Source organism: Boleophthalmus pectinirostris, unplaced genomic scaffold (assembly GCF_026225935.1).
Source record: "Boleophthalmus pectinirostris isolate CB_2022bp ecotype Guang Dong unplaced genomic scaffold, ASM2622593v1 HiC_scaffold_6, whole genome shotgun sequence".
NCBI classification, from domain to species: domain Eukaryota; kingdom Metazoa; phylum Chordata; class Actinopteri; order Gobiiformes; family Gobiidae; genus Boleophthalmus; species Boleophthalmus pectinirostris.
In genome coordinates, this window is record NW_026571447.1 from 20,208,158 (window position 1) to 20,230,861 (window position 22,704).

General features: G+C 39.5%; 1 protein-coding gene across 1 annotated transcript in view; it reads right to left on the minus strand.

The window, feature by feature from the left end:
- LOC110171668 (nuclear factor of activated T-cells, cytoplasmic 1-like) overlaps positions 1–22,704 on the minus strand; it is a 60,873-nt gene that overhangs the window by 18,559 nt on the left and 19,610 nt on the right. Inside the window, exons 7-8 of the mRNA XM_020937425.2 lie at positions 12,701–12,756; positions 8,371–8,503 (exon numbers count right to left, since the gene is read on the minus strand). Coding sequence (XP_020793084.2) covers positions 8,371–8,503; positions 12,701–12,756 — 189 coding nt within the window. The remainder of the gene's footprint in view (positions 1–8,370; positions 8,504–12,700; positions 12,757–22,704) is intronic.

Sequence of the window (22,704 nt, forward strand, 5' to 3'; positions counted from 1 at the left end):
TTGACACTGGAGTTCATGCCTGAATGTGATGACCCCACTTGACTGTTGGAGTGTTGTAGCGCTACCAGTCTGTCTGAGTATATGCAAACAGACAAAACTACTAAAAGGTATGAAAAGGTGCACAATTCTATTGTGTTGACATGTGGTGCTGAATATCCAGCTCAGAGACCATAGCCTTCAGAAAAATCTGCCCACCTGGAAAATATAATTGAAAAGCTCTTACAAAGGTTAAAACTTGTACTCATTTGAAAAGTAAAGGTTTTACTGCAGCAGTGCAGGGCTATGTGTAAGACACGCAATCCACAATAAAAAAGCCCATTGGTCAGATATGATATAAATATATAGAGCATATTTAAGAGGACTGCCAACAGCAGCTAATAAGCTGGTGTTAAGATACCCAGATGCATAGCAAAGGCCTATGAGTCACAATGGATATACTGTTTCTATTTCTGCACATTGTTAAAATGTGTTAATGGGTGTGGCGAGTGTTTGATGCCAAACCATTAATGGCTTTTGGCAAAAAACTTTACATGTGACATTTTCTCAAAGGCACACAGAGGATACAGATGTCAATATGAATAAAGAGCACTTGTCCAATGTGTGTTTGTAACTCACACAATAGGACCTTTGAGTAAGCCATGAAATATATAGAGTGCAAGTGTGTCCCATAAAAGCAGGCTTCTGCTGCTGCTGGAGTTTATTATTGTGGAGCTGGATTCAAAAGTCCTCGATCACGCCTCAGTCTCTGAGGTGCTGAGCTGCAGAGCTGTGAGCCCAGCAGCAGTAGCCTGTTTACGTCAGCCCAGTGTGTGCTGTCTGCTGTGGGGCAGGCCCCTGGGACAGGCCCCGGTCTGAAGGGAGCACAATACTGTAGTCCCATAATGCAGAGGCCTACTGTTATTAGGCCTGGGGACACAGCAATCACACCAAGCACTGCAGAGCCTTCCTCTTCCTCAAAGTGTGAACCAGAGCTGTGTCAGGAGGCACAAGTGCAGTGTCATAGCTGGAGACGGGGAAGGCATTTCTTATGCAACACACAAAAACACAGGTTTCAAGGTGAGATTTTGTTCTTCCTCTCCTTTATCTGGATTTTATAGTTTGACTGAAGTCTTTATATCATAATCACTCTAATACAATTAACCAAATATAGAAATATAAAATAAGGCTTTTCCCCACCACATGGTGCCTGTAGACTAGGAGTTGTGAAAGCAAAAAACCCACTGAATTGTCCTAATGGCGTTCCTTCAGAATATTCCACATTTTTCCACGATTCCCCCTCTGCTCTTGATATAAACATGGGCGTCCCTCCAGTTCCAGTCGTCTGTGTGTCTCTTTTGCACTTTGAATGTGAAGCTGAGAAAACAGATTCACCAGGCGCGTCCTCACTTCAGCTGGCTCTGATTTCCTCCAGAGCGGTGGGTTATAGCCCAGAGACAGTGGATGCACCGCACATGGTCCTCTCCCTGCTTTGGCAGCCTCCCTCCTGTCTGCCTGGATTACACTGATCATGGCTGCTCTCTGTATTCTACTAGCTAGCATTGGCCTTTTGTTTTCTGGCATTTGTTTTACATGATTGCAATTATTTGACAGCTAAATCTGATTGATGTCTGTTCCATGGTTTCAAATGAGGCTTAATAAAATACAACAGAATTATTATAATAGTTCACTTCATAACGTTAATAAAAATTTATGCTAGAATTCAATCAGGTTTTAACCATTGACTACTATAATTACTGTGATGTTGCTTTCTTTTTTGTCTTCCGTTTATTCTGGCCTTTCTTCGATCTTAGCTCAGAGATAATTTTTCAACAAATAATTGATTTAATGTTTGCTTGTGCTTTTCTATTGCTTGTGACATTTAACAAAAACAGGTGGCTCATTGGACCATATCCCACTGTGTACAAGCTGGTCTCCCAGCACTGGTCTGCCTGCACTGTGGGACTTAGTCAGGGCTGCTCCACTCTTTCCAAACTAGAATATGACTGTGCAAAAATGTTATAAAAAGAACAATGTGTGCATTATACTGGCTTTTCCTGCATGTGTCATAGAAGATGTTCTGTCTCCTGTGGTAACCACAAACCAATGTGTTTAAGGGGGAGAAACTGAAAATGTTAAGAATAGACCACCATTCTACAGGAATCTCCAGTCAGCCTGTAAAAATAACGGGGTTCCCAGAATCTGTGTTTCAGGCATGCTCTTTCCCAGCTCGTTTCAGACATGCTCTTTCCCAGCTCGTTTCAGACATGCTCTTTCCCAGCTCGTTTGGGGAACGTTGTTGTTTAATGTGGTCTGTAGGAAAACGGTGTATTATTTGTACAGCGACACGTCACATGTTACAGCTCACGCACCACTGCTCCGAGGAGAGGCTGGAACTGTGAGGCTGATCCGGGAACTTGCCATGGTGTACATTTCAAGATGGCACACGACCAAGAAAGCCACAAATGTTCGTGGATATGGTTTTCAACATACACATTGGATGGCCCTCTTAGAAAATTGCACAGTAGGACTAATAGTGCTTATTATGTCTGTCTACATTCACTAGATACAAAAGTAAGCTTTATATTCAGAGTAAATATTAACATTACAAAGTAGAAGTTGTGGATAAGACAATCATCTCTGATGTAATAAAAAAAAATTATAAAAATCTATTTTTTACATCTAGGAAACTGGTGGACAACATTACTTTTAACAGTCCTACTAAATAACACGGGGGATGCTTAAGCCCTATCATAATTTCTAGATTTTTTTTTTTTCCCCAAAAGTATTTTTACTCAATAAGTCTGTTTTCAACAATAGAGTCTACCTAAACCACAGCCTTATTTTTATCACTTTTGACAAGTCTCTCTCTCTCTTTCTTCTCTCTGTCTCTCTCGTCAGTAACATTGAATGGCTGAGTTTCCACAACAAAGTCAATCTGATAAAAATACATTATAGCTCTGGTTTGGAGGAGTCTGACACTGGATGAGATTCTTATCAGTACAGGTCTGTAACAATGCAGCCTCTTTATAATATAATATAAAAACTAAAACTTTTGTCTCAGGGCTCACAGCACACATAAAAACACTATTGTATCAACAAGGCAGTCACATGACCTGAGTGGAAAATCAAGGTGGTTTTCACAAGCATCTGTGTCCCAGCGCGTGTTTGTCTCATCCTTCCGCTCTCTCAAACAAGTCTAGCTATTTTAAGTATCAGCTTAGTCTTTTTATAGATGAGCAGACACCAGAGTGTGAAAGAAATGTACTCTCTACACAGCGTCAGTGACCACAAGTGCGCTTGAAGTGGGACAGTGGGCCGGAAACCCCGTTTTCATAAACGACCAGCAAAGAAGTGTTGACAACAATGTGTGCCTAGTGTGTGTGTGTGTGTGTGTGTGTGTGTGTGTGCTTGTTCATACCTGGCGGATATTACACCATCATACTGAAACCCTCAAAGCAACGGTCTTCACTAGAATTTACCTACATATTCTTAGTTTCAGTAAATCTTTTTCTGTCACCTATTTTTGTTTGGTTTGAAATGACTACTGCACCATAAGTATCTCCAATATTGAACATTTAGTTTTTAACTGCCTTGTAGGTGTAAATGTGAAATATACTCACAAAACAAAACAAAATAAAAATTTGGATTTATCAGAATTTGGGTTCAAATTGCATAATACATATTAAATCTTATTTTTTTTAAATTTCTAACAGAGTTGGAACTGGTTGTGATATCTTTGCTGGATTTTTTGGAAAATCACAAAAACATAAACAGGAGGTGCCACATTTTCTATAAAAATAAGATATTGTCAGAAATGTGTGCACTGTCTATACAATTCTAGCAACATAATCTTCACTTAATAGGGATTCACTGATCCAGCTTTCTAGGTTTTGATAGTGACATTGATGCAGTTTTAAGTGTCTGCCGATATCCGATATCAACTGAAAGCAGAGCAGAGACTGAAAATATGAATTATTTCCTTTAAACACAAATGCTGTATGGAAACAGTTATCCAAATGTGTTTTGGAACTTATTTATCACGTAAGGTAAATACAGAACAGTAGAGCCCGACCGATATATGGCTGCTCCTGTCATCCCCCCCCCCCCCCCGCGTGAGTATCATTTGCGGGATGATTGTCGGCAATATTCGGCACGTTTTCGCTGAAAAAAACTCAAGCGGCTTATCAGAGTGATTGGGGTGTAATGTATTTAAGTGACGCCTTAATTTATTGGGCTTCATGCTGTCCGCTGCCAACATTTTTAGACACAGTAAGCACACCGGTCTTTCCTCGTCTCCCACCGTAGTCACAGTGAAGCCAAGCGCTACATACGCTTCGTCATATTTCCTCGTCTTAGCTTTCGGGAGATTTTCGTTTGTCTCTTTATCTCCGTCTCTCTCCGTCTGTCTTCTCATCCCTGTTAAATATTTTTTCATGGTGTCACTTGAGGGTCTGTTACACTTCGTGTCTACACTTCATACTCAAACTCTGTGCTGTGTGCAAAGTGCGCATGCTCAGTGCAAACAAAACTCCTACACCACCGAGCGAATGCTCCCTGCGCACACTCTGCCAATGAGAGCGCTCTGCCCCCTAATGTAGTGGAAGTGCAATTGCACTTTATTCTAGGACAGTAAAAAAAAAATCTAAATAAAAAAATAAAAAAGCATGTTCCCGAGGTCAAACGCGACCCCCTTGACGGAGCCTCGCGCCCCCCCAGGGGGTGCGCCCCACTATTTGAGAAGCACTGATTTAATCCAATTTACAGATAGATAAATGTCCTCATATGTGGCTCCGCATCAGTATTTATCTGCGGTGTAATTTGTCTGTGTGTGTCTGTACTGTCCCTGAACACCCCCCCAGAGTGACGTCACTTCACTCACGTGTGTTTGTTTACACCCGCAGCGGTGCGCAACACTGAGATTATATTCTTTTTATGGACAATCGGTTTGAGTCTGGATTAAAAGGACATTTATTAGTGCAGACTTGTGATGTGAGGAGGAGCCTGTGTGAGCGGTGAGTGTTAGAAATACATCGACTTTGAAGCTAGTTTAGGTTTTGTTAGCGATTAGCTGCTGTAGCTCCCGCACATAAACAGGCTGTTTTCTATTGGTCTGTTGTAAAGTGACTATATTGGCCGTATATTTGTTACTGAACCTGCATTGATATGTAAATGAACTGTGAATAGACGTGTGAATTATCCACATTTATGGATATAATTAATTACGGCTAAAGGCTAATAGCGGCAGTTTATTTACTAGCTAGGAGTTATGGGTCGGTCGCGATCGAAGCGGCTCTTAGAGCGAACAACGGGAGCATGTTTCTTATTGGGAGCCGTGTTTTCTCTTTTTCTCACTTTTTCTCTTCATGCCGCTTGTAGACCCGTAGTTTGACAGCAGCAGCGGCTGAAAACGAAACTTTCAGAAATCTGCGTGTGCATAGGATAAAAAAAATAAAAGTGCATATTTGGCTGCAGTTCATCATAAAATGAATAAACCAGGACTAATCTTGGGCTCGAGTGAAGGAGAGAGATAGAAACCGAGTCCCGACACTCAGACCTGGTTAAGTTCTGGTTTAGTCCTGTTTCACACATGGTTTAAATCTGTTTTAGTCCTGGTTTAGTCCTTTTTCAGTCCTGGTTCAGTTCTGGTTTAGTCCTGCTTGCAACAAAACAATCTCAAGAGTCACTTGGGAGCCGAAAGAGCCAGCTGCTTTAGTGAGCCGAGCCAAAAGAGCCGGTTTTCCAAAAAAAAAAAACTGGAATACCCATCACTAGTGTCTAGAATGTGATGCAAAAATGCCATTAGGCCAAACTACTGTATGTAAATATGATGTAAAGAGTCAGAACAACAATAAATGTTGCCTAAATAAACCCAATTTAGAATCCACTAGAGCCAAACCTAAGTTTTTTAAACAATTCAAAATTTACAGTGAATTTTTTCATCACTAAATATATCGGCGAATATATCGGCTATCGGCAGCTCCAACTCCCATTATATCCGTTTCATATCGGCCACAACAAAATCCATATCGGTCGGGCTCTACAGAACAGCTTTGAAAAAATACAAGTTCAACATTACAAGGTGTTTTTGGCCAATATTGGTCCATAAATCAATTTATTGCACTGATTTATGTACAGATATCTTGAGGCCAGTATTCGATCCATCAAAAATTTTTAGTATCGGCACCGATATACAATACCGGAGTGGCATCACTAATACTTAATGTTTATTTTAGTCAGCTATATAGTCTTCTAGTATCTATTCTAGTAAGTATTATAGCATAAGATTCACGCAGACCTTGGCCTTAACACAGTGAGTTAATTGCAGTCCTTAGAGAAAACATGGCCCTGCTTGTGTGGTCCGCACTGTACTTGTGGTTCAGTCGGCAGCCAACAACAAGTCATCTTTTAATTAGACCTGTGTTTGTGCTCAGGGTAATGACTCAGATTCACTCACTACAGTCAGATAAGGTCTTCTTTCTTTGTCTTAGCAGTTCACTATATGAAATGGATATTCTATATATGGCTCCGTCTACCTCCGCTTTGGCCCAGTTACCCACAGTGCACTCTTCATTACTGTAATCAGGCATCTCCAAATAGGGCTGACTTGTACTGTCTCTAAAAGGCTCATCTGAAATTGCTTATCTCCTGACTGCAATGGACATAAATACATCTACTGATAATCGAACTGTCACATCATATTAACAGCTGCGGGCGTAGAAAAGTGTACATGGAATACTTATCCGATACCACATTAGATGCATTAGCCAACAATCAATGAAAACAAGATACAATTGTTTAAATGTAATGGATCGGTAGTTATCAAAAAGAGGGTGAGGCTTTCAAAGTTGCTGACTGGTTTACTCAAATAAGGGATGGGCAGGCTTAATTTAATAAATAGTCTCATGAAACTTTACTCTTCACTAAGCTCATTCATTTTTTTTTTTTTTTTCATTCAACTATCCAGAGCCTGCTCCAGCCGCTATGAGAGAGTAGACAGTGGTTAGTTAAAACTTATAGGCATGTCAAAGTGTTAAAAAGATCCATATTATGTTATTTTCTGCTCAATGTTATAATGTTGTTTCCTCATCAAAAACATACCTGAAATTGTGTTTTGTTTCATTCACATATTTAACACACAAACCCTGCATATTTAGGGTGAGTTCTTCTCTCAACACTCTGTTCCACCTTGTGATGTCATGTGGTAATACAAGAAGTGCTCCATTGTGCTTTTAAACTCCATACACCTTCACTAGAATCATTTGGATGATTTCAGCCCGAGAATTACCAGTCTTTACTGAACTAAAAGTAAAATTTAGCTGTTAACAAGAAAACTACCACTGTATGACATCACAAACTGGAACAGAGCATATTTGGCTTTGGAGCTGTAGACAGACTAACAATAAACAGTTACTCAAATGTGTGAATGAAATAAAACACAACTCTAGGTAGGTTTTTGGGAATTAACAGCATTATAACATGGCTTAAAGCTCACAAGGGTCAGTTTTGCGAAATATAAGACCTTTAATTAATAATTGGGGTTATTCAGGAAAGAAAAAAGTAAAATACTTATTATGGCAATTTTAGAACCAAAGTCAAGTTATTTCTAATATTTCTATACTCCAAACCAAATGTGAAGTGCTATTTTTAGTTGTTTATGTCACATGCACTTTACTTTATAAAACTAGTCACTTTCTTGAGAAATGGTGATCTATTATACAACAGGAATGTTTTGGGGGGATTGTAGTGTCAGTAATTGTGAAAGATGATTAAATTGTGTCATTGAATCCATTTTTTTTATTTTTTTTTTTGTTAACAGAATCTCTAACGTCACCTGTCACTAATGGAAAAAGTCAATAACCTGCAATGTAATCTTATGGCTGAATACTTACTCTCAGAGACGCATTCTTTGGATTCCTATTTGAAAGGCACCTATAAACACATGCCAAAGATTTGCAGAAAACAGACAAAGATGTAGTGCTCGAAGTTCACGTCTCTACTTGACAGATAGGATTGGCCCATAGGTCTGTAGTAGTTTGTGTGTTAAAAGTATAATGTGAAATTGGGGTCGCTGGGGGATTGACTTCTCACTTCAACACTAGCTCCAAGGCTCTGTCACTCAGCATGGGATCACCTCATGGCTCAGGAACGTGCTTTCACGACTAAATAAACACAACACACAGCTAGTCCATTTACCCACAATGCCACGCCAGCCGATTCGTTGTGCAAAATTTGACCGTAAATTTCACATGACAATTGAAATAAACTGCGGTGGATGGATGTCAGGTCCTAGACAAATAGTCAGTTTGATGAAAGCAGAAGTGTGCAGCCTGTATGTGTCACTCACTGTCAGTTGTAATAATGTTAAAGGGGAGACATGGTGATAATGATTACCATTTGGGGGCAGGTAGGTGAAGCGCTGGTATTGGCTTCTCTTCCTTTTGCCGTTGCAGATGTAGAAGTTGACTTGGACCGGGCTGGATATTCGCTGGTTCCTGTATGGCGGGATCTCCACAACAAGTGTGCTCTAAGAAAACGAAATAACAGGAGTTAACACAAAACAACCTAAGTACATTAACAAATTAATGCAAATACTTAGAACGCAATCAGTAAAGTTTCTATGTGTGTGTTTTTGTGTGGTGGTAGTGGGGATTTGTATGTGGAGAGAAGGATGGGACATGGGTCTGTTTGTATTTTAGTTCTATAAAACATAAAACTCAACTCAATCAGTAAATCTGCCTGAAAGTATTTGTCCTCTAAATTTTGCTTAAAGCCCCACCATGAAACATTTCTTGTACCTCCTACAATCCATAGAGACACAATGTGCTTTGGAATATTTTACATGAAGATGGGTTTTATGCCATATTGTACAACATTCAAGGTAAGCGATTGTGTAAGAGATGAGATTTTCATAAGACAATAGAGCCCACCAGGTCAAGTTCTGAGTCAGACCTTTATGCTTGTCTTTTCATGGAGATTTAGAGCAATAAAAACACATGATTAGATAAAATATATTTTTCCCCCTGAAATCTTATGTGGTGGTGCTTTAAGTATAAAAGCTATCCTGTTTAAATTTTTTTTTTTTTTTTTTGAGTATAGAGTCACGTTACTTTCCACCTCTGATTAAGTGTCACTTAGAATAATGATCTTTGGCAGAGGCCTTTCTTTGCATAAATTTTCATTTCACATTTGAATGGCGTCATTTCTCGTGCGTAAAATTATTCACCATGTGTTTACTTAGTGCCAGGTCTGTATTTGGGTGAGTGTTTCCAAGAGGCTGCACTTTAAATGAGCTGCTCTGGTCCAGTGCAGATGCAGCAGTGGCAGTCGTAGGCCCCAGGAGGTTAGTCCAGTGGCCCTGTTTGTCTCCTATGTTTGACCCTTGGGCTTTAGCTGGGTCCCACCACAGCGTCCAGTACAGAGGTGGTTAAAGAAAGGCATGTGGTCCTTATAATAATGATTAATTAAAAAATAAGACAAAACCAAAACCTCATGTCTGCCTGCACATTCGTAGTATGACCAAGAATGAATTCACCTTTAAATGACTTAGTGGAAATGTATGATAATATTAACACTTTTGAATTCTTGCATTTGCTAATACCCCTGTGATACCCTGATTGAGAAGATGTTTTTTCACTGTCAGACTCCCCAGCCCCTCTCAAGCCCCTGCACAAGGCCAGTTTATGACAAGTCTGGACGGATGTGAACTTTCGACTGCTGTCAGAGGAACAAGAGGAGAATTTCACTAAAATGCCTAAAATAGCTGTCACTTCATGGGGTCCACATTGTGAGGTAGTGTGACAGAAAGCACCTTTTGTGTGGGTCAGGTTCAAAGGGTGGTGTCCTTGTACTTAATTTGCTCTCCAGATGATGGGGAAGTGTGCAGGTGGTGAGTGTTTTGCACGTGACCTTTTGTTTTGAATGTGGGAAGTAAAATATGGCAAGGCAGGAAGGTATAGGTGGACTTCAGAGAAAAACAAAATAAAACACTAGAGGCTCTAATATGAACTCTAAAAAAAACAATAACAAGAGGCAGTAGATGGCACCAGGTCAAGTTACAAGTCAGATCTGTGAAGTGGCCGGTCTGGTCACAGAAGAACGCATTTTTTTTCAAGCTCTTTTTAGCTACCAAAACAATTGAATACATGTAAGATTTGATTAGTTTAATGGAATACTGTGGAAAATTCCAGGCAAAGCAATAACATCTGTGGAGACAGCAACAGGTGACACACCCTCCACCAGAAAATGTACATAATGAACTTTCCTCAGCTCATTAAAAAACTATTACATCTTACTCAATAGTCATAACAGGTACCAATACTGCTGTTATTGTAATTATAAATCCTACTTTTATTTGCCATCAAGGTAACAAAATAGTTCTGATCTGGAAACTTTTTTTAGTTCTACCAATGTGCCTGTAAGAATGAAAATATTGCTGAGCAGGAAGGTGCAGGGGGCCTGGTTAGCTTTAAGTTAGCCGACAGGGCAGGTTTATAATGATGTTTGTTGTATCTACAAATAAACTCACTCACACTCGCTAATTTTTCCAGCATCTGGGACTCTTAGCCCTTTGCACATTGGCCCAGCCCTGCAGGCCAATTAGGTAACCTCGGTCCTCACACACATCCCCTCCTGATGCAACTCTGCCATTTAACCTGGGCCAATAGCATCAACAACAATAACAAGGAGAAAAACACCCTCAAGTTGTCGCATTTAGATCTACTTATTTTAGACTTGGAGAAATGGGTAAATTGACTGGGCTAGCTTACACAAACAGATAGAGAGGTGAAGGGAGGGGGTAGATGCCGCTGATGAAAGACTAAAGCAATTCAAAACATACAGCACGCACACAAGAGGTCCTCCTTGAGTGCTTGGCTCCAAAGGCAGACAAAGTGAATAGACTGGAGATTTTTGTAATTAGGTCCAGAGTATACAAAAGCAGCAGTCGGCCGGTGACACGTGCAACAACACCGAGGCCTTCCTCCTCATTATTCCCACTTCCTAATGTTTTAGATTAAGAAATTGGGAATGTGGTCTGGTTTATTTTCTGATTAGGGGCTCTTATGAAACGCAGCAGGTAAAATCAACGCTGCAATCCAGCTTTGGCTGGAGTACAGATGTGGTGGTCCAAGTCTAGGCTGCCACTACAGAAAAAAACTAAATATGGGAACTGAATGCCAACTAATGCACACCTTTAAGCTTGGTTTTATATAACAAATGACATGAGTCCTACTGAGACTATACAGTAAATTCAGTTCCTATTCTATACTAGAGCCTGCATTAAAGGGACAGTCCAGAATTTTGGACATAGGACCTCATTTCCTAGTTAGCCAGAGTGTTGGAGGCCTGCGGAGACACTTTTTAAAATATTACATCGAGTCCTTGTATTTGCAGAGGTCGCTGGTGCTAGGCTAGCGCATGTCAATGGCCATAGTTAGCCTGCCACTAAAAACAGTCTTACCCACACCACAAAGCACTGGAAGCAAACTATTATTACACCAGACTGCCGATGTAAATGTCTTGTTGATGTTTTGATGTGTTGATAGAACAATGTCTGAAATAAAACTAACCTTGCATGGCATGAATCATCCCATGTTGAGGGACTATTTTCTCAGCAGCAGAATTTTACTTTGCCGGTAAGAGAGGTGCTAGGTCTCATATCAGTCTGTCGCTGCCAAGCTTTATATCAGGAATTACAACTCGCTGCTACTGCTCAGACATAAATCCTTCAAATGCAAGGTTGGTTTTACACATCGACAGTCTGGCGTAATAATAGATTTTTTTCGAGTGTTTTGTGGAGTGGGTAAGACTGTTTTTAGTGGCAGGCTAACTATGGCCATTAACATGCGCTAGCCTAGCACCAGCGACCTCTGCAAATACAAGGACTGGATGAAATATTTATAAATGTGTCTCCACACGTCTCCAACACTCTGGCTAACTAGGAAATGAGGTCCTATGTCCAGAATTCCGGAATGTCTCTTTAAAGGTGCACCATGTAGCTTTTTTGGTGGAGGATCTGCCACTTGCTTGAAAAACATTTAATGCCGTATTTTCATTCCAGGCAAAGCAATAACATCTCCATTGAGACATGCAGATGGCAGACCCTCCACTAAAAAAGTTAGATAGTACACCTTTAATGTAGGCTCTAGTGTAGAATAGGAATTCTACTACTGTATAACCTCAGTAGTATTAATTAGCAGTACTAATTTGCTATATCAAATCAAGATTAACTAATACTGTGTCGGCTGTACTGCTATTAGAACCTCATGCACTTTTAAAAAGAAAAAAATATATATTTTGAAAACATGTGCTATACTCATTAACCGCATACTATCAAAGTTAATTAATTGACGATTATGTATACCATTTTCACCACAGCTGTTGAAAGTATTCATTGACAGAGTACAGTACAGTATAACTATGTGAACTAATTGTCTGGCTATGCTTGGAGGGCAAGAGTGCGAAAGCTGCAAACAGTTAGCAGACACCAAAACAAAATGACAGGTCGTGTTTACTCCAAGAGGATGCAGAGATTGGGTGAAAATTCCATTCAGGATTGCATGGGCTAATCAACATTGTCTGTGTTGAAACTTGTAACGCCTTAGCAAAGGTTACATCATTACAGGGGACAGATGAGGAGCAGAGAAAATGAGGAAGTGTCAAGGGAAGGCGGGACAGAAGAAAGCAAGATGGCTACACGAGATGACTGATTGGGCGCACTTACAGATTTGACGGATTCCTTGTCCACTTTGGCTTCTGTCTCCCAAAGATGATGGCCATCTACAAATAAAGAAAAATACATTCAGTTGATAATGCCATTCCAGGATAACAATGCTGAGGCTTATTTTATTTATTATAAAACAGACAGCAGTACAGGATTGCAATCACACCACAATTTAAAAATAGGCCTTCAAAAGTGTGCACTGGCTGGGACACAAGACATGGAAATAAACTAACTGTAACTACTTTGTTAACTCTTGTAGTTTATATAAACTTTACACTCAACAACAAGTACTTTAAATATTATTCTACTGATACGATATTTGGTTCCTAACTAAAATAAAAGCAAAAGTAGATTTTACCTTTGCAAAAAAAAAAAAAAAAAACTAAACTAAATAAGGTATGTGATTTATTCTAATGTAGTATAATGTCACAAAATACAGTTTTTACTAGTATCCAATACAGTATCACTACTCCTAATTGGAATTGAGGTGTATTTTAAAACTCCTGTCAGAAACTCATATTCAGTTGTTGACCTATTATTTCTTTATTCTGCAGTGACATTTCAAATTCAATCTTTCTTACAAATCCAACCCTCCTCTTTGTAGTCAAAACAGACTTGAACTTGCAGAACTTAACCCTGAACTTGAAACGCCTCCTCCTCATTTGTCCTCTTTCTTCTCCTCTGCCTCTTGTTGTGGTGAGGAGGTTCCCTTTTGCTGCAGAGCCATAAAAGCCAGTGAGCTCCTGCAGCTGCTCAGAGCCTGCTAAAGCTCAGCACACATTCTTTGAGTTTTCTCTGTGATTTTATGCCACACCTTCAAGAAACAGACGCGGCGGGCTCTGCTAGGCCAATCAGTCCAACCGCAATGCCAATATTTTCACTATATTCAGGCCTGCTGACTTATTAAGGCTGTCAGAAATAGAGGTGACACACAGCAGTCTTTGTGTCACTGGCACACTATGTGATGTGAGAGCAGGCATGGCCAATGGCTGTGGTACTGTACATCAGGAGGGGAGAACACATGCAAAATACTCCTCCTACTCCTCTCACTACTACTACTACTTGCCACAGTATGTGATGTGAGAGGAAGCAGTGGCAGTGACTGTGGTACTGTACATCAGGAGGGGAGAAAGCACACAAAATAGTAGTACTCCCTACTCCTTCTATGCCTCCTACTACTACTACTACTTTACTACTTGCTCTAAATACTTTAAATAAAAGGATAAAAACAACAAACAGAAAAAAAAGTTTAAAAACGTATATATAAAAATAGATAAAATTGTCAAAATGATAAAATAGAAGAAAGTCTATTATCATCTCATAATTAAATATTACTAGAACTCATATAAAGAGACTATGATTTTGTGGACAACGGACCTTCGGATAAGATAATCAACTTTAGCTTCCAAGAAATCTGGAAGACGTAAACCCTGCTTTCAGTTCCTTTTAAGAGACTTGTGTTTTTCACATCATGCAGTGAGTGAAAGAATAAAGGAGTGGAGTCATGGATGGCCTATTATTGGTGATCTGTGCTGGAGGAGGCAGGCCGGCAGCTTTATTATCCAGAGAGCGAACATCAGTAGATATCTCTTTCCAAAATGTCCATATTAAAACTGAGACAAGTACAGAAACAGACGCTAAACAGATCAGATAAGACTTTCTATTTGGACCTGGGGAAATAAGAGTTGCATATGGTGAAATGTGCATCACTAATGGACATGATGTGGATGTCTTCAGGATATAAATTGTAACTGTAAGACGCCAACAGTATTTGTGCAACTTGAGCAACTTTTTCATTAAACCACACCGAAAACTACAAAGCAATAATAATTTGTTGAATACTAACCCAAAGTCTGTCAACTTAATTTCTACTTTTGGCATGTTATTTATTATAGGCACTTAGTCAGCTAATCTGTCAGTGGTGACAGAGTGAACCAAAATTTGTATTGGTCAACCGATTATTTATTGGCACTATGCTGATTTAAATAAACAGCAGAAAAGAGAAGGCATGGAGTGAGTTAGATGGAAAATTGAGAGTGAAGAATGCCTTTTACATACAAATATACTATTTACTTACATACATATTTGACACAATAGTTAAATGCAGTTTGGGTCAGATTCATGGTCAGATACCACACTATAGAACAGCACCACTGACACCTATAGTGGACTGGTCCATTCAAAGGACAGTCCCAGTATGTCCACCTTGGATCAATGATTGTGTGAACTGGTGGTGATCACAGAATGGTGGCCGTATCTCAATAGCTGCGTAGATATGGAAAAGGTTTTTAAAAAAAGGTTTTTGGGATCTTAACATATTACAGCCATATTTTATTTTTTCATTTGACATTCCTGGTTTTTATTTTACATTTTCCAGCATGTCTTAACATGACAAAAGTTAATCTAAAAGTCACTCAAAGTATAAGAAAGGACAATTGGAAAAGGTCAGAGAAACAGACAGAGACAGACTGATGTGCATTCCTCATGTTACGTCCTGGGACACCACGAAGGGGAATCTGCTCTGCCTCCGCACCGGGCCGCTGTCCAACAGGGAAACCTAACACTACGACAGCAGCCCTCACCTCTTCAAGTAAACATGTTTTCAAACTCTGCCTTCTCGCTTAATCCCTTAAACAACTTTCGCTGGTACAATCTTTTCATAACTATTAATCTGTCAGGCTTTAGAGCGGGGATGCGGCTTCATGTGGCATTCTTGGGTTAAGTTAGTGAGCGCCGTACAACTGATAACCACAAAAGTTTCCATTGACTTTTGCAGCTTTCCTCGCAACATCTGCAAAAGACCTCTGTTCTCGACAACACCTCCTCTCTCTCTCCACCCACACATGTACACACATACACATACACGCACATACACTCACTTTTGCCCCATGCCGTTGCGCTGTCCTTCAACTAGAATGATTAAAACCCAAATAATATGATCCTGAATTGGCGCTACTGTTTGGAAGAGTAATCCAAGTTAAACAAGGACACGCACATGTACAGATTGTTCTGTGGCTGCACTATGTAAGTCTAAGGTAAACGAGCCATCTCCCTGCTGCCCTCAATGACTCACATGGACCCAGGACAAAGAATAACACACGCATAGACAGCCAGGATAAGGCTCTTATTCATAGGCATCATTGGGAGAGGCTTCTTGGACTCATCCACGCACTGGGAAGCAGAAACCAGGGAAATTATGTTAATTAAAGTGACCTTGTGTATGTGGCTACAATATAGTGGTCGCTTTAATGAATAGTGACATGTTTATGTAAATGGAAAAGATGCAAGGGAGCCTTGATAGTTGGCTCTACATGGAAGATGATCATGAAGCAATGTAAAATAAACTATGTTTCAAAAATATCCTGGTTTTGAAGTATGAAAATTATAGTATATAGTATCTTTAATATAGGTATTAAACCGGAGGTTGTTGGATCTTCACTGTTGGAAAGACCTGTGTAGCCTCCAGTCTTTGCACAATAGTCTGTGAATGTGTGCCCAGTAGAGGTAGAAGACTACATAAATCTAACTTTTTAATCAGTGTTTGGGAAAGATGGTAAGCCAGATGCTCTTCCTGATACTGCCATGGATTTTAAGATTATACTACTCCATGTCATAGTAAAAGAGTAAGAGAGATTGCCTTGATCTAGCAGCCATAGTAGGGAATGGCATTTAAAATGTGACAAACTGTGTACACTTATTGGTATGGCTTTTTGGGATCATGGTTGAGTATCAATGAGAAGAACTAAATGCTGCTGAATTTCTCACACCCCTCATTATCTGAAACAGTCTATCACAAAATGTTTAAAGTGGAAAAGTTGAAGCTCCCATTTACATGTCACTTTCTGAAACAACCCAGTTTCACATTTGCTCATGATATTGTCCAATATAGTTGAATTGTTGTGTTAGACTGTATTTTCCATCCTTTTAACATCTTTTTTACAGTGCCTGGCCTGCACACTTCACTAATTTCACAGACATTATTTCACTGTCCAATGAGGAGCAGAGCCAAAAAGTCAAACGGGGTTCCCTGATAAAAGGTCCAAAAGGTCCAGCTGCTTTTGAGACACCTGGTTCTGCCAATCTCAAACCGGAGAAAGTCCAGTTATGCATGTCTGCTTCCTATCAAGAATCCTCAGTAAATTATTATGAGACAGTCTACGTGTGATAGCTTTATAGTCAGGAAGTGAGTTATTCTTGGCGTAAAACAGGTAAAGCGTGAGCTGACTAGACCTGAGAGTTCAAAGTAGGGATGCTGGGTCACTGCTTCGCTTTGGACTTTTGAAGAGCCAAACTACAGCTGTGGACCTAGGACCTAAAGGTGATAGCTACAATATCACAGAGACGTTTACAATTGTATGATATTTGGTCATAAAAATGTGCAAAGCATTTCAAAAAAATAACAGAAAGCTGGTCTGGCCTTCACGGTGTGTGCACTGTACATAAGGGCATAGGTAGGGTCAGAGCAAAACCTGATCTGCACATCTTTATTTCACACATCTGGTGGACAGAGGAGTATGCACTGGGTCCAAACTCTTTCATCTTGTACTAATGGTGCGTTCAGGTAATCATGGACAGTTCGAATTTTTAAATGATGTTGTTTATGGTAAATTAAAGGTGCACTCTCAGTGAATTTATCTATCACTTGTTTGTCTAAATTGCTTTGCCTGGAATGATCCACATTTTTGATTTTATGATTTTGATGATTATTACTCAAAAAGAGAAAAAAAAAAAATCTTGAAAAACATGCCTTCTTAGTGTGAGCAGATCTGACTTATTTAATGCCATACTATGAAATATTCTAGGAAAAGTAACAGACTTAGAGATAAGAAGGCAACAGCTCGTCTATCACAAAAGTTACATAGTGCATTTTTAAAGATTAATTTGTACATACCAAATCTAACTAGTTATATTCTTGTACTGACACATGAGAAAAAAAATTTAAATGCTGTATAAGTGCAACAGTGATTATTGTTCATCTAAAATTTGATCAGAACCAGCAGGAGCCAGACTGCCTTAAAGTATTTCCTATTATGATTGTGACTGCGGTAATAGAATCATTTACAGGTGCGACCCAACAAAAGAGTGTTTATTGATGGCAATGAAGAGTATGTTTGTGAAGTCTAAAAGCTGATTGTAATGACTGTATCCTGCAGTCTGTAGCCTGAGGCCGAGGTGGAGGTTGACCTTACAATGCCCCAGTGCCAAAGCTACACTGTGAGCAATAACCATGATGACTAGCATAGCCCCAGTCCAAAGGGCAGTCTAGACATAGCGCTAGAAGTACAATACATCGACCAATTTGTGTGATGTTTAAACTTGCCCAGGGTACAAGTATAAACAGTCCGAGTGAGCACAGACAGTACAAATCGCACCTGCACCGTCTTTGATCCACAGCGTGCAATGTGAGGGCTCAGGAATGAGACATGTAAATAACTGCTTTTTTAAAATTTTATTAGCCATTATTTCATCTTGCTTTTAGTGAGAATGTGGTTTGAAATAGCGGTTTGTTTTTTAAAATGTTTGAGGCTGAGTCGCAATGAAGGTGGTGTTTTTCCTGTTGGATATTACAGCATAATTTCACTGTAAAGACTGAAAAAAACCTTAATTCATTAAGTTAATCCTCTGAATCAAATGGTATTACCACCTTTGTTCTATATATATGAAAACTTTGTAAAATCTGTCATTTTACAATACCAATTTTATGAATTACGCTAAATAAATATGAAAAATATAAAACAACTGTGTGACTAAGGGCAAATCTGGTATTAAACTGTGTCTTAACCAGGATTATTGCCTGTCAGCACTCCCTGTGTCATAGTGCAGTGGTTTTCAACGTTTTCACACCGAGTACCACCCTACGGCAATAGTTGGCCTTCCAAGTGCTACCAGTTTTAAAACAGGACTACTGAAGGTCTAAACTAGGAATAAAACTGGTTGAACATAGAGATACATTATTGCTTTAGTTCTAATCAAGGAATCTCCTGTAAATATGGATTAAACTGACTGTAAATTCAGTATTTTAACCTGGTGAAGTCCGTGCATTACAGTTTGCGAAACCCTGGTCTTGTGCATCTTAAAAACAGAAGTGAGCCAGACTTCTCCCCACCGCTGCAGGCTGCTTGGTGCTGCCGTGCTCCAGGCAAAGCTCCAATCTCACCAGATGTAAAATCCATCTAAGCAGGGACACCAGGGAATTCCCTTAGCTCGTCTCTGACTCACAGAATAGGCTTCCCCATTCCGCCTCCCTCCTTCTTCTGTTTGTCTGTCTGTCTATTTTCCCTGCCTCTAGCGATCATTCCGCCCATGGAAAGCTGAACAAGCCAGAACACACACTGGCATATAGGTGCGCCAGGTATGCCCAAAAGCTCATGTGCCAAGGGTGGTTTTCGGGCAAACCAAAACACAATCTCAGATCTTATAATAAATGTAGCCGAGGAGTTAAACCTAGGGCAACAGTGGAAACGTATTATAAATCCTCTGTACTGTGGTTTTTGCAAAGTGTACAAAACTATAAATGATAAGGTTTAATACGAACAGGTTTTGAAGGCATGTTTTTACTGAAGCTGATACGGATGGAAAATGTGGATTCTAGTCTATCATTATCTAACTACAGTCTAATTATCAGAGTTTCCTGGCAACGTTTGGTGATGAACTAAGAAATTGGAAAGCCTGTGATTGGAGTTATTGACTGACGGAATAAAAATACAATATAAAGACACTGCTCCTGTTGCTTTTTGGAAGTTTTCTGAAAGTTCTGTCATGTTTATTTAGGAATCCCAATAGAGATTATCTATAGCATCATCGCTCTTTTTAGAACTAGTCTGGACTGTGTGGTCAGATCTTCCACTATCCCTCATCTGGAATATGAGAGTCTGAGCTATAATTGGTCTAATATCCAAAGCCTATTTTCACTCTGTAAAGCATGACCGCCATGACAAATATTTATATTAATATGTCCGCTAATGACTCCTGTTTTGAAAGTTGCTCCAGAAAGAACACAAAAAACCTTGGTCAAATAAACCTGCAAAGAGCAAGGCATTTTGGAGAATAGAAAATTTATACTGCATGAAGAGTTAACATTTCAGCTATTTATTTAAGATGTACTATTTACTGTAAGTATTATATCATCTGTTTCAATGCTATCACTGTTCATATATTATATGAGTCCATAACTACCGTCGAGGCGAGAACTTCTTTTAAAGGTGCACTGCGCAATTTTTCCAGTGGAGGATCTGTCATCTTTTTGTCTCCATGTAGAATAGGGTTGACTCTCCACAGATCTGAACTGTAATGTAGAGTAGTGCTGTGACCTCCTTCTCTCCCTGGTGATAGATAGGTTTAATCTACACTATGGAATATTCTAGACAAAGCAATAACATTTCCATGGAGATAAGCAGGTGATGGACCCTCACTAGAAATGTTTAAAGTAATTTTTAAGGCACTAGAAATTAATACTACTCAGTGACATCAGTATTTACAAACTCCCTCGCACACATAATCCCTGTTTTGTCAAAGCAAACAATAATGGTAGGAACTGAGGAGAAAAGATTGGGATTTCCACCAGCACACTGGATAGACTATTGAACTACTGGCGTCATATTAATTATCTGTATCCTTCTAAAACAGGTCAGATAAAAGTTGATACAATCTCCAAATTTTTACTGAAAACCCTCTGCATCCCTGCTTCTCTTGTTCGTCAGTTGTCCCTCTCACATCCCAGGATCCTCTGAGGTTCTTGTCTTTTCCGACTCTCTCATCTGGAGGGAATCCCTCACGGATGACTCTTAGAAAACACTTCCTACAGAGCAGGGCAAACAGGCCTGCAGGCTACAGCAGGCTAACAATGGCACACACCAAACATCCACACACTCCACACAGTGTGCGGTTTGCATCACTATCCTGTGGGCCACAAAGGGGAGCGCTGGGGCATATGAAAACACTAGTAATTATTTTCATGGTAAAGTGAGCTTTGCTTATTTATATCTCGGGAGATCCCAGGAGAGTTTCTTTGAAGAATAAATAACAATGACAAATAATAATAACAGAATATTATTATACAGTCAATTTGTATAATAATATTCTGTTAGCATTATACATAGCCAATTTTTATAATAATATTATCACATTATATTGTTCATGGTAAAAACTAAACTGAGCAAATAAAGAGAAAAACTTGACAACTTGTAACCAGTAATCTTTCAAATAAGGGCATAAAGTGATATTCCTGCATTTTAATGTTTTTTTCTGCCATGATTCTAACCTATAGATAAATGAGGATTGCAGGAAAATAACAAGCAAAAATTATTTTTAATTCAAAATTTGCTAAAATACTATAATAAACATTTTATCCACTGATTGAAAAATGGAGATCAAATGTATTGCAAGTAAACATACTGTACTGATTTTTGACCATGTAGACGTAAATACAAATATGTACGACCAGATTTAATCAATACTCCTTTTGTGGTGTTCTTGAGATCTCTCTATGACTCAACTCTAAATTCTTAGTTTGTAATTATTCACACAGCGTTGGGGCACTCTCACAAAGCGTCTGTTGCTGTGCAGGCTTGGTGGAGACTTGTGGAAGGTGTTTATTGGAGTGGATGTTGGAAAGCCAGTCTCAGCTCTGACCTTTGATGGCAGCGGCAGTAATGGCTGTCACCACTGTGGCACAAGCAATCATTTGTGATGTGAGTTCAACCCGAGAGTTTGTCTCCAAATATAAAGTTATGACTGTGTCTGTGAATGGTAATTGTGGTGAAAAGTTCTGTATTTTATGGCTGCATTCAGTCATGAGCTTTTCCAGATGAATATAAAACAATGTTATTGAATAATTCTCTAATGTAATTAGAATTTTATTGCCTATTTTATTCCATGGATGATTTAGATCCCAAGAAGCAAGAAACGCCAGAAAAGTCACACTAATCCACTAAGAATACTTTTATTTTGCCAGTATAAATCAATGATGAAAATGGCTGAAAGGGCAACAAATCACTGTCTTCTGCCAAACAAGCATAACTTAAAAGGTGCCCTGTTCTGGAGGGGGGTCCCCCCCTGTGGAGATGTTCCAACGTATGGCGTCAAACTTAATTTGCAGTTATTCTATTATAAGAATGTCACCACTCTACAGATCTGACCTGTTATTTGGTCTGGTGCCATCACCTTAGTTTAATTTGCTCAGGCAAAGTTATAACATCTCCATACATCTACTAGTGCACCTTTAAAGAGCGTTTTGTTGGGGAAGGCATTTCGAGTGAAGATTTATGAACCAGAACCACAAACAACAAGGAATAAAATGCTATGCTATTGGCTAATTAGTGAAGGCAGATGAAGAATAAAATGTAATAAGATGTGTGTATTTAAAGAGAATATGTGGGGAAATATAATTCTTTTCCCATAAATGTGTGTGGTTCTGTCATTATTGTGTTTTGAGGAGACCCGGGAAGTAACAGGTCATTAAAGTTGACATAAAAGCAGACGTAGTAAGTGGTACAAAGAAAAAAATATATATTTTATGACTTGAATTCTCCTTCTTCCCTGACACTGCAGAGACGAAAAACAAACCACTAAAAATGTGAACAGTGGGGTAGAGTTCGGGGATCCCACTTGGACTAATGTCTTTACCGGGAATTAGGGAGAGAGGTGATATGAATGCAGAGAGGAGAAGAGGAAGCACCATGGCCAGGAGGCATGTGTGGCTATGTGTCCGGCCAAAAGCGTGCGTGCGTGGGGGGAGAGCTGGTATACCCTGGGCTTTCCTCTCAAGGGGATCCCTCTGTGACTAAATCAATCCAGGAGGAGGGAGACCCCACATTACAAAAGGCCATCCGCCCACTGTTAGGCCTGTAATATGGTTTATAGGGCTTTTCACAGGGGATGGAAAAGAAGAAGTCTGAACCATGTTAAAGGGATTTCCTATTCATTTTAGCTGGTTTTGGATGACCTGTTCATGCGTAGGCCTAACCGTTTCCTGCTCATTTATATTTTGTGCATTGTTAGCTAAA